Raw genomic sequence first — 12803 nt, forward strand, 5'->3', positions numbered from 1 at the left:
TAGTCTACTCTATTATGTCGACATCATCGATGACTATAATAGAGGGCGTAAGTGAAAAATAAAATATGAAATATAGTTTATCCCGCTCTTTGCTAATAAAAATAATGGTTAGATTTGTTTAATGGTTATTATTTGGTATTTCTAAATAATAAATTATATTATAAATAAAAAGAAAGAGAAAATGGCAAAGAAACGTATTAATGGACGTTATTTAGGGCAAAATATAGGAGAGGAAGTTATTTTACTCGGAACCATTAACCGTGTAAGAATCATTAACCGTCTTTATAAATATTACATTAATAATATACAATATAAAATGCTTTAATAATTACAAAATAATTTCACAATATAATATCATATTTTATTTGATCGTTATTCATAAGATTTTGTTCTTAATAATTATTAAAGCATATGTAAATAATTATAATTTCATTTACAATTCATTTTTACAGAAAAGTTCAAATGGAAGAAATATAGAACTTCTTACAACGGATGGCGTACAAATAAATGTAACATTAAATGAAGCTCTTGATATTAATGCAGAAGGTTATATAGAAATACATGGAACTGTACAATCTAAAGGTACTATGTCGTGCAACAGTTATATCCTTTTCCCTTCAAATATGACAGCAAAATTTCGTAAGTTCATTATATTTTTTCATTTACTCAATGACACATATAATATAGTTCTAAAAGAGTTAAAAGTTTTACTTATTACAGAGGCAAATCAATACAATGATCTTCTTGCTGTGTTGAATGTATTAGGAACAAAAAAATGGATGATATCTGAAAGTGACTCAGGATATTAAATTTTGTGTGAAATTGTGTAAATGAAAAAAAAAGATAATATGTATTAATATTCCTATCGTTTTCAAATAAAATATAAATTGAATAAGTAAAAACATAGGGTAAAATTATTTGTAAAAAGAATAATATAATAAGAATTAATAATATATTTTATTAAAACAAAATACTTATTTTTAAAATCTTAATGTAAGTTGAGATAATCAACTTTTCTATCAAATATATATAATTAAATTAATATATATATATATAGAGAGAGAGATATATATATATAATGTAGTCTTTTTAATCTAAATATATGTATTTAATATTATAGGACTGTACAATATGTACGTATGTACACATTTATTTACATAACACTCGCTCCTATTTTACAGGATGCATCCAATGAAAAACATCTACATGTACAAGATGTTACTGGGCATTCAGAATGTTGTCTGTAATATTGAATTTCATTTATAATATGAAACTTTATAAATTTAATCATATAAAATATTAATTTGTTCAATTTATATAACTTTTGATTGAAATTATATAAAATTAATAAATCTTTTTATATTACCGAAACCAATGGGTTATATGATCAGCATGACCACCATGTCTGCATGTTTGACACCATGTGAACCAATTATTAAATTCTGTAAGTTTATTATCATCCTCATTTCTATTTATTCCAGCAGAAGTCATTTGAATTCCACTAACAGTACCCATATGCATTAAACAAATTGCACATCGTGGTAATGGTTTTCGACAACTAGGACATGAAGACATCTAAAACAATCAAAGACAAATATTATTTTATATATTTATTTTGACGCTTCAAGATCCACAAATGTTACCTTTAGTTTATTAGAAGTACTTCCTAATCTGCCAAATGGTCCTCTAGCTCTACTTAGTCCTTGCATAAAAGCAGAAATACTTTTACCACAGAAATTACAAGAAACATATATTTGTGGAGGTGGTTTTTCATTTGTAGAAGCTCTCATAGCAATATCAAAATGAGCTCGTTGATTCCACATTTTCCAAGCATTTAATAGATCTCTATAACTATAATATCCAATATAAAAAATATACTATAAAATATCTCTATACTTATAATTGCAATTTCATTATTATTATTATTGTACCTAGCTATCCATACTTGAACTTGATTCTCTTGAAGTAATTTAGATGATAATGCTCTAATAGCTATAAGACTACAACTTTGTACATCTCCAGATATTTCTAAATACCTATTTAATAATTTAATACCTTCCAAACTTGCTCCTAAAAAATAACAATTATATAAATTGTAGTAATTAGATTAATTATAGCATGACAATTATAATTCGTATTATTATTCAATTTAATGGCACTATACCTGTCAAAAGAAAACCTGCTAAATTCCCTTCATCGACTAAGTTTTGTGTTAATCTTTTTATATATTCAATTAATTTATTATCTGGTAAAAACATAAGAGCAAATGCAACTCTGTCCTCTACAGCCATACCATTTTCATTCTATAATTATATAAATAAATGAATTAATAATTATAACTTCTTATAAAGAAATTACACGAAAAAAAAATTTACTTACAAGTACATTCTCATATGAATCATTATCTGCTGTCAAAAAAGCAAATGTAGCTCTTAAGTAAGGGTCAGAGAGCTGGCATCTAGATTTTAAACATGACTCTCTCCACATGCTATTTCTATCTTCTGAAAAGCCAGATATTGCCATAGCAACAATATTTAAATTTGTAGCTATTGACATTTTTCTAGCACCACGATTTAATATTTCTATAGCTTGTCGCAAACAAAGATTGAAAACAGCTATTGCAGCAGCTCTGGGATATGCTCCTTCTCTTACCAATCTATCTAAGAATAGATTTTCATATGGAGCATTTGTATCTTTCTCAAATCTCCAACCACATAATAGCAGACCTTTATCTCTATCTGCAGACCTATATTTATGAGAATATTTATATATAATTATATCGTATACTTTGTTCACATAACAATATAATTCTTTTTTTGATCATAAATTGATCATTTATGACATAAAGTAGTATTTTCTACCTGCACAGATTACCTATAAATCTTAGCAGTATGAGTGGAACCTATATCTGCCCAGGGCCGATGAGTAAGTTCTGATTTTAATAAACCATTATTAGAATTTTGCTGTCCATCCAATTTCAAAAGTGTTCTAAGATAAATATATATATATACATATATATATATATATATAGATATACATATATTAATATATGCAGTTATATTACTGTATAAGTTTATGTTACCTTACACCAGGATGCTTATTATCTGGACTTAGTACAGTTCCATCTTCTACAAGAGAACGACTTAGGTACAACCATTGCCATAAATTTTTAAGAGTATCATTTTCAGCTAATTCGCCATTTTGTGCCAATTCAGGCTGTAATTAATAAATAACTTATTGTATATTTAAAAAAAAAACATGTCACATATAAATCATAATTTTTTATGGACTCACTAGTAATCCATAGTCCGCTAAGGCTCTTGTTTTAGTTAGAATAGAAATGTCATCGATAGACTTATAAATATTATCATTACTACAAATGTATTTAAATGATTTTGAAGCATGATTCCATGCCATGTAAGATCTAGTAGACCAATTAACAGTAATTCTTTCACAAACTGTATAATCTGTAAGTCCTGTAATATAAAGAAATGATATATATTATCCGATTTTTTTTTTTTTTTTTTTTTTTTTTCTAAGACAAACCTTGTTGGGATATTGCTAATAAACGATATGCATGTGTTGGATGCCATGCAAAACTAACTGGACTATGCCATGGTGGTGCTACTGTTCTTTCCAGTGCACCAAGTTCTGCATCCTCTCCTCCTCCCATTCCACAATGCTGTATATCATATAAGTGTAATGCCACTGCAATTCAAAGAAAAACAAATTTTATATCAATCTTATCTGAAAATAGATTTTTTATATTAAATAGAATAATACCTGAATCTTTCTGTAATGCTCCCAATAAGTTATGCCTTGTTGGGCACCATAAAACTTTTGTAACTGGTTTTCCTTGTGATAAAGTAAGAACAGCTTTCTCAAACCATCGTGTATCCCATATAGTAATTTGATTATCAACATGTGAAAGAAGATAATTGTTATTATGTGGATTTACTGATAAGTCATACACTGCTTTTGTAGGAGCAGCATTCACTACTTTAGCAGAATCTGAATAAAAAATTCAATAAACAATATTAGAGGATACTATATTTAATTAATTTAATTATTTCGTTATGTTAGTACCTCGAAAATCAATCATTTTTAATTGTTTATTATTAGCACCAGCAACTAAACATTTTGGTTGACTTTTAAACCAATCAAATGAATGTATTACTTCTGATACAGCCAATTCTGCTACTGGCCTATTTGGATCCGCTTGAGTATTGTTATGATAAATTCTTTCAGAATTTTTAGTTATATCCCACAGAAGAATAGAGTGATCAGTTCGATGCTTATCTAAACCAGTAACTATTAAATTTGAATCTACTGGATTCCATGCTACAGCATTACATTGTCTTGCATGTTTAGGGACTAAAGAAATTTATAAATAAATATTAATTTGGTATATTAAATGTTTCATATAAGAAAAACATTTCGATTTCTTACCAAGTTCTTTACCAGCATAACCATAAGAATCAAATACAGTTGGGCCAAACGTAGTTAAAACAACTTTTCCATCATCTTGCCCGACTGCCAATAATATATCTAATTCTGCTTGAGGATATATATCAATACATTTAACGTAATGATGATTTGTATTTGTTGCTAATAAATGAGCGACAGTAGAATCAGAAAGTTTAATACCTATGTAAAATAAAAAATATAAAACACCTTTTAAATCATATATATATATATATATAATATGACATACAAGAAAATCGAATAGAAATTTAAATAAACAAATAAATATTCTTTTATCAATTTCTTTGATAATCACATACTCACATAATTGTCTTATACCATCTTTTATATCTGCAACTTCGTAAAGACATATTTCTGTTCCCCATGTAATAAATTTATTTGAATGAACCGGTGACCACAATACATCAAGTTTAACACTACTCATTTTTATTGAGAACACATTCAATATTAAAATTAAACTTCTCTTAAACACAAGTTTCCTTCATTCTAACTTGTATTGTATTGCACTTGCGCATATTCCGGTGACAAATAAATAGTGAATGCTTTCCAATTACAAACATCCCTAGTGTAAACAGACAGATTTCTTATCAACCATGCATTCTGATTGGTCAAGAAATATTTCGTAGGAATTGAAATCATCCAATCATATGTTAATATTCTGACAAAAATTTGTTTAATATTTTTCATTCATAATGATCATATATATATCATAATCGTAAAAAAGGGCACACAAATAAAAAATAAAATGTCACATAAGTAAATAATAAAAAGAAACATGCAAATAGTCTTATTTATTTTAATTAGTAATTATTTGAATTGAATCTTTTTCCTTTGGTCAATATTATTATGTGAGACTAAAGATACTCTTTGCGAGCTAAACATACGATATATGAATCAAGCTCGTGATACATATATCATGGCACGTATATGTAAGAAGCACAAATCACACTTACCGTACTTTTTATGGGCCAAATATAAAAAAAATCAAGTAAGATTCGTAATTTCATTTTAACAGATGTCTGAATGAAATCGTCATAGACTGTAATGCGTGCCGGCTGTACATCACCTTTCGCTCGTAGCGTATGCGATTTCAGAGAGAAAGAGAGAGAAAGAGAGGGAAAGAAAAAAGAAGAGATTTCCTAAATATTTTTTTTTATTTTTTCTTTGTTCCTTTTTTCGAAAATAAAATTCTTATTTAATAAATTTATCGATATATATATATATATATATATAATGCTTTATTGAAGAGAATAAATATAAAAGTAAATTAAACAATTATTACTTAGAGTAATATAATAATGTTGCATCTTTATGTTATGCATTATTTCTTTTAAAAGAATCACATATATACATTTCAAATTCTTGTTAATAGAGATCTGTTTTATCGATAGGAAGAAATCAATTTTAACATCAGTCGGTAAATAGAAAATCTGTTGTATCGTCAATTTGATAAAAATTTATTATCATCGGTCGGTAAAGTAAAATTGAATAAAGTCAATATAATAATTAACTATTAATATGCAGATAAAAAATATCTCTTTTTCTTCGTGCATACAAAGTAGGGAGGATATTCATGAGCATATTAGCAGACGTGATTAAGTCCTATTAAGAATTCTGTTATAATATTTTAAATTTCAAAAACATGAATATTCAATAATGATAATAGAATTTCTAATGTTGTGATGGTTCTGCTATCCCTAAGCAAAGACTGATCTTTCCGTTAGTATGTACATGTTTTTTCGCCAACAATGAGAATGTATTACTTAAAGTAGTCACTATCAGCTTAGAAGTCTCCACATGCTGTAATTTCCATTTGATGAAACTTGTGTCGGTATTACTTGCGATCTATCAAAATCTAATTCGATTCAAGGACTACCAGGCGAATGGCTATATAGTTTAATGTGTTTTCAGAATCTTTTCTTTCTATTTTTAACTAAAACTTATTAATATTTACATTTTTCACTGTTAATCATATTTCTGTAGATAAATTGATTAGATATAATAGAATTCTAAAATAATTTCTTAGAGAAAGGCAATAAAGAATTCTAATTTCTTTATTATTCTTATTTGTTCTCATTCATGCTCGTTTATTTTTACTTATTCTTATTACTTCTTATTTATTCTTATTTATTTCTTTATTTATTTTTATTTACGCTTGAAAATTAAATACCTATATTTTCTATTCAACTTATGTTCATCATTATATCCATATATTTCAGAATTCAAGATATGGATCAGGTTGCTTACTTTCTACTATTCTTTTTATTGTCTCTCATATATTTATATTCTATCGCGAGTAAATCGACCTAATTTTGCTTAAATACGCATCGGCTATTTATGTAAATTTAACTAGAAACAAAAAATATTAAATTTGTACAATTAAAAATATAATTTGACATATAGTCTTATCCTACTTTTGTCAAATCTAATACTATTTTTACTACATGCGAAAATTTCTGTCATACATTAACTCATTTGTTTAATTACGCGCGAGAGGGTCATTATCTATCAAACTTGTATACCGATTAAATAGATGCATAGTGAAGACAGTGTTTTGTTTGTAGTTCATGTTTTGTCCATATTTATCGCTGTAATCGCATACATTAGTAACGGAAGTTAGGTGAACAATCTTAAAAGAGACAAGTTATGAATATGTTATTTGAAAAGAATTGAATTATTATTATAAATTATTGGGTGATGATGTATCCGTTAAAATGGAGATTTTTATTATTTAAAGTGATATTGAGTAGCTGTGCATTAGATTCATTTTATTTAGAAATGATATGCAGTAAATGCTGGAGGTGAAGTGGTATTTTATTGATAAATTATTTCCTTATACATAAATCATATCAAATGTAAATATTAGAAAGATTAAAAAATTGAAATATATTGACTGGCTATGAAGATGTAAAGAAGAAAAAAATTCAAATTTTGTTTTTATAATATCTCTGCTGTCTTATGTTTTACAAAAAGTATAAAATACAAAAAATATACTTTAAAATATTCTTTATATATCTCATTTAAATATTTAAGAATGTGCTTTAAGTGAAATCAAGAATTTAAAATATATTATTTATAATATGAATTTAAATTTGCAATGTCCTAATCAATATTATAATTCATTTGATATGTTAATTCATATACTATTATTGTTACTGATGGTTTAAAAATAGATTTTTTATAGTACAAATATAATTCAAAATCTTTTCCAATATACATTGAACTTTTTTTTATTCCATAAATTGTTAATGAAACTATTGAAAAATATGTATCCAAAGTTTTAAATAAAAATTTTAGTTTTGATGTTATGAGCGATTAAATGAGCGTTCTTCATATGATATGTAAAACGTAGCAGCAGTCATTCAGGTAGTCATTTATGAATTACCTGAAATATAATTAGAAGGGAGAGAATGTTGACAGATATTCTTTTGTTTATTTTAAAGTTATACGAAAGTTATACGAAATATAACTTTTTTACTTATACGAAATTATTAAGAATCGTATCTTATAAATATTATCGAAAGATACAAAGAGTCAGAATAATTCTAGTTAAATCTGCAAGCGCTATTAATTCCCGTCATAATATTTACTAAATGTTGTAACAATAAAGAATCGCAAAAATTTATTTCTGTTTACATACAATCCACTGCAATATTTACCTATCGTCGTTCACGTCGAGAACAGTAACCCAATTAGGTTAGAAATAAATTTTTATGCAATACTCAATAGATCAATTGAAATTTTGTATTTTCTACTTTATCGATAGAAATAAAGATAATTCGATTTTGTAATTGAACTAACTTTTAAGTAGATGGCGTTGTATGCGACACTGTAATGCCAAGTATGATGAATATACGGCTTTGATAATAGATAATAATCATGGCCGTTAGCAACTGTCGATGGTGCATGTGAATTTTAAAATATGATAATTTCTCTTAATAATTTAAATATTATCTACAGTTTCTAAGACATTCAAATCATATGTTTATTATTTTTAGTAGTTCTTTTTATTATTTATATGATCTTACGTAGATCATTTTTTACAGGTTTTATTCTAAACGCCTTATAAACTTAACCCCCATCGTTCACTGAACGATTTAACTTAAAAGAAACGAGTCATGAACATATTGTTATATCAAAAGAGTTGAATTATTATAATTCGTATGATAACTATTGGGTGAAAATGTGTCCGTTAAAATGGAGGTTACATTTATTCTTGTTATGTACAGTAATATTGAGCAGCTGTGTGTTAGATTCATTTTGTTTAGAAGTGATATATGCAGTAAACGCTGGAGGTGAATCTCACACTGATAGTTATGGAATTCGTTATGCTAGAGATCCTTTAATGGGAAAAGTCGGTACTGCTTCTGACTATGGCAAACAGTTACTCATTGGACGCGTCAATAGCGCAGATCAAATATTATATCAGACAGAACGTTATCATCATAGTACTTTTGGATACGATATACCTATAAGCGAAGATGGAGAATATGTCATGGTCCTAAAGTTTTGTGAAGTCTATTTTAATTCGCCAAACATGAAGGTATATCTAAGATTTGTTTATTACATATCTAAGATATAATTGTAAATATAATATATTTGATAATTCAATGGTATTTTAATTATATTATTTTGTCAGGTATTTGATGTTGTATTAAATGGAGATCATACGGTAGTCACAGATTTAGATATTTTTGAAAGAGTTGGCAGAGGTATTGCACATGACGAATATATTCCATTCAAAGTGCAAGATGGTAAATTGATATACAATGATGAAGAATCTGATATATTAGCAGGAAAAATAAGAGTTGAATTTATAAAAGTAATAAGCCTATTATATACACATATATATATATATATATATAAATATTTTCAGACTAAATTTTAATAAATATTTTTAATAAAAAATTATCATTTTAGGGTTATAGAGACAATCCTAAAATAAATGCAATCGCAGTTATTAAAGGAAAAATAGAAGGTGAATATCTATCTAAATTTATGTAATTCATACAAAAAAATAATTTTATCTTGATGTAATTTAAAATATGATATATGTTGTAGATATTCCTCAGTTAGGTCCAATTCCTCAAGAAGCAGAGGAATATCACAATATACAGGAGGATGAAGAAGAATCAACGGTTCGAAGTAGGCATACGAGTGGACCTCGTACTCCAGATCCTTATTCCATCGATGATTCTTCTGTTATGTTACCTGTCTTTGTAGCAATAGGAGCTTTTATACCTCTTTTATTTTGTTTATGCAGATTGTAATTTCTCGGTTCATATTTCATGCACCGAAACGTAATGTACTTAACATTGATGATGTTCTCAACTGCCTACGTTACTTTAATGTACAAAAGAATGCGTAAATGAATGAAAGGTAGCGATGCATGTTCCTTTCTATTTTGCGTTCTAACGTTAAATTATTAAGATACAAATATTTATTATTAATTTATATAGATGAGCACATAAAAGCGCGGTACGTGTATGTGATTTGTCAATAGAATTATTGATATAATCAATAGAAAAGTACGAGAATTCGACGAGGATATAGATTTATGAAACTATATTTTATGTTTTTCTTTTTTTTTTCTAATCTTACTTTTACAAAAGATGTAAAATGTAATTTTACATTTCTTTAATTTCACCTCGCACACATACACACAGCATAATTGATAGCTTTAGCTATTGAAAGCTTGTAGCGCATAATCGATCAAATGCAAAACTAAGTTAAACGTATAAATCAAGCCAAAATGAAGTTTAGTCGATAGCCCATATTAAATATACCAAAGGACAAATCTTTAATCTTTTGCAAATGAGAGCAAATAAAACTGTTACTATTACAACATTCGGTTGTCATAATTTTCATTCGTCGCTGTTCATTCATGTTTGATAAAGATCCATTCGTTATTTTATCGTTTAAATAATCATCTCTATTTTATACATCGGAGAACAAAGTCCAGTGTTTGGTAATTATTAAATATTATATAAATACATTATTGTCAACACGCTATCATAGGCTAAGTGAAGATTAGAATTTATCTGAATTTAGAATCTTCTATCATATTTTCGATCTCAAAATGAAGGCCCTTGTCAAAAAGATCACGATTAAGAAAGTATATCGTAATCGTATGAAAAAAAAAAAAAAAAAAGAAAAAGAAACAAAAGAGAAAAAATCAAAAGAGTATGTCTGATTTTTTTCTTTATCGAAAAAAGAAAGATTATCTTCTTAAAAGAAAAATATAGATTCGCATATCTCATTACAATACTCTCGGAGTCTAATGTAAAGCAAATTTGCTTTCTCGACGATCGAGCGTTAAGAGTCCCCCTGTGCGATCGTCGTCCAATCGGGATATACACGTCGGTACAAGTGCCAACTTCCGCAAATTCACGGTACTGCAAAGTATCATTCGCTTATCAAACGGTGCTTTTAAAATGCCGTTGTATATCGATCATGCCGCGGACCGCGATCAACAAAAGGGGAAGACTTGCAACAAATTCAATTGACCGTCGGGCCACTTCGAAGGATTTTGTAGGTGTGCTACACATACGTGTTAACACGTACGTGAAGCTCGTACGGTTCCTTAATGGGAATAAGCTCATTCATCCCATGAAACGGAAGATCACGTGACTGCCGATCGTCTAGGTCTTTGATGTATGGTCATCACTGGCAATTAGCTGTCAATTCAAGGCCGTACTTATAGCTTGGAAGACCCGACGTCATAGCCTCGAGTACCACCGTATTATATTGTTCCCTAACTTGAGAAAAAAAAAAAGAGAGAAGAAAGAAAGAAAGAAAGAAAGAAATTTACTCTGATCGTTAAATCAAATAGATTTCTCAGCTAACGATGCATTTAAAAGATCTTAATATTATATTAAAATCTTGTTGAATTTTTGATAACTCTACGTATATATCTTTAATTACGTAAACATATTCTTAGGATACATTTAAAATTCTTATTATACTTGCGAATTAATTATCGTGTATTGTATCACGATATAAAGACGATAGTATAGAGAAGATCGTATTTTACGATAAATAACAACAAACTTCTTACCTTTATTCTGTTAATATCGATTAAATTATATCAATTTCGATTTAATATATTTATTAAGATGAAGAAAAAGTATAATACGGGTGATAAGTGAATAGTATTTTTTACATTTTATATTTGATTTATTTTTTTTGATTAGACGACACAACTGTGTTCATACAACGTTGAGCGATGGTGTACTTAATACATATGGCTGCGTGTCCATTAAGTGCGAACGTCAACTCGAATTCATGCATATACCAAACTCATCCTCTCTTTCTTTCTCACTCTCACTCTCTCTCTCTCTCTCTCTCTCTCTCTCTTTCTTTCTCGTGCTCTCTCCTTCCCCCAAGGGGGACGGCTTTATTAAAATCACAGACAGCAGAGATATGATAGGGAACACGACGGCCAGAAATAAAATATATAAGAGTCAAAGACTTTGATATAGTGTGTCAAATATAAGTATTATTTTTATGTTATTACTTTCTCTTTGATAATGATTATCATTGTCTGAAAAAAAAAAAACAAAACAAATTCTATATATTTCCTAATTATCAAATACATTACGTAATTCTTGCATATTCTTATAGATATTATAATAAATTTCACATGATTATAGGCCACGATAACAATATATATATATATATATATATATATATATATGTATAAATATATATATTATACGCAAGATATATTTTGAGAAACATTATCAATATAGACCGACCGGTCAATCTCAACTCGTTGCTCCAATTTGCTAATGCGTTACGTTAATTGTCTAGTTAAAGTAGTTACTTAAATTAGCGAGAACGACGAACTCACGTATATTGTATGTTAATATTGTGTATGCTCTAAATCGAAGATCGATTTTTCATGATCACGAGATAGATCTTTTTTTTCATATTTATACGAATTATCGGTGGAAAGAGATAAATGTAAATTTTAAATTAATAACAGGCGATAACGTGAAATTTGTCAATTTTTTGTTACGCCTAATTTTCGTTAGTATTATGAGTAAAAAAAAAAATAAAAAAAAAATATATATATATAGACGAATTTGTTATTAACGATAAATATCGATTCAAAGTCTAGTCTATCGACGATAATCCACGAAATACTCTTTGTGCCAGATCATTGTAGATTGAACAACTTTGTCTGGTGTACGTGCGTCTATGTATGTATGTATATGTGCATGCGTTCGTTGACGTACATACAGTATATATACATATATATATATATATATATATATATATATATATATATATATACGTATGTATATACAATATAG

The 12803-nt window shown here is 27.6% G+C and overlaps 3 protein-coding genes across 3 annotated transcripts; 2 read left to right on the top strand and 1 right to left on the bottom strand.

The window, feature by feature from the left end:
• The first annotated feature begins 65 nt into the window (after nt 1-65).
• LOC124421729 lies at nt 66-902 on the top strand. The gene is made up of 3 exons (XM_046957264.1): nt 66-262; nt 453-639; nt 721-902. The coding sequence occupies exons 1-3, from the start codon at nt 182-184 to the stop codon at nt 807-809; spliced, it is 357 nt and encodes a 118-aa protein (XP_046813220.1). The 5' UTR covers nt 66-181; the 3' UTR covers nt 810-902.
• A 137-nt stretch (nt 903-1039) lies between these two features.
• LOC124421727 (GATOR complex protein MIOS) lies at nt 1040-4963 on the bottom strand. The gene is made up of 14 exons (XM_046957261.1): nt 4789-4963; nt 4450-4647; nt 4087-4374; nt 3784-4011; nt 3547-3708; nt 3295-3476; nt 3083-3216; nt 2875-2988; nt 2380-2746; nt 2165-2303; nt 1932-2070; nt 1644-1851; nt 1367-1575; nt 1040-1241 (listed from the first exon to the last, which is right to left on the bottom strand). The coding sequence occupies exons 1-14, from the start codon at nt 4907-4909 to the stop codon at nt 1154-1156; spliced, it is 2577 nt and encodes an 858-aa protein (XP_046813217.1). The 5' UTR covers nt 4910-4963; the 3' UTR covers nt 1040-1153.
• A 3386-nt stretch (nt 4964-8349) lies between these two features.
• Nucleotides 8350-10332, top strand: LOC124421707 (malectin-A). The gene is made up of 4 exons (XM_046957201.1): nt 8350-9028; nt 9125-9307; nt 9406-9463; nt 9547-10332. Exons 1-4 carry the CDS (start codon nt 8669-8671, stop codon nt 9753-9755), a joined length of 810 nt encoding a protein of 269 aa, XP_046813157.1. The 5' UTR covers nt 8350-8668; the 3' UTR covers nt 9756-10332.
• The last annotated feature ends 2471 nt before the right edge of the window (nt 10333-12803 follow it).

The sequence above is a fragment of the Vespa crabro genome, chromosome 2 (genome assembly GCF_910589235.1).
Source record: "Vespa crabro chromosome 2, iyVesCrab1.2, whole genome shotgun sequence".
Taxonomy (NCBI): Eukaryota; Metazoa; Arthropoda; class Insecta; order Hymenoptera; family Vespidae; genus Vespa; species Vespa crabro.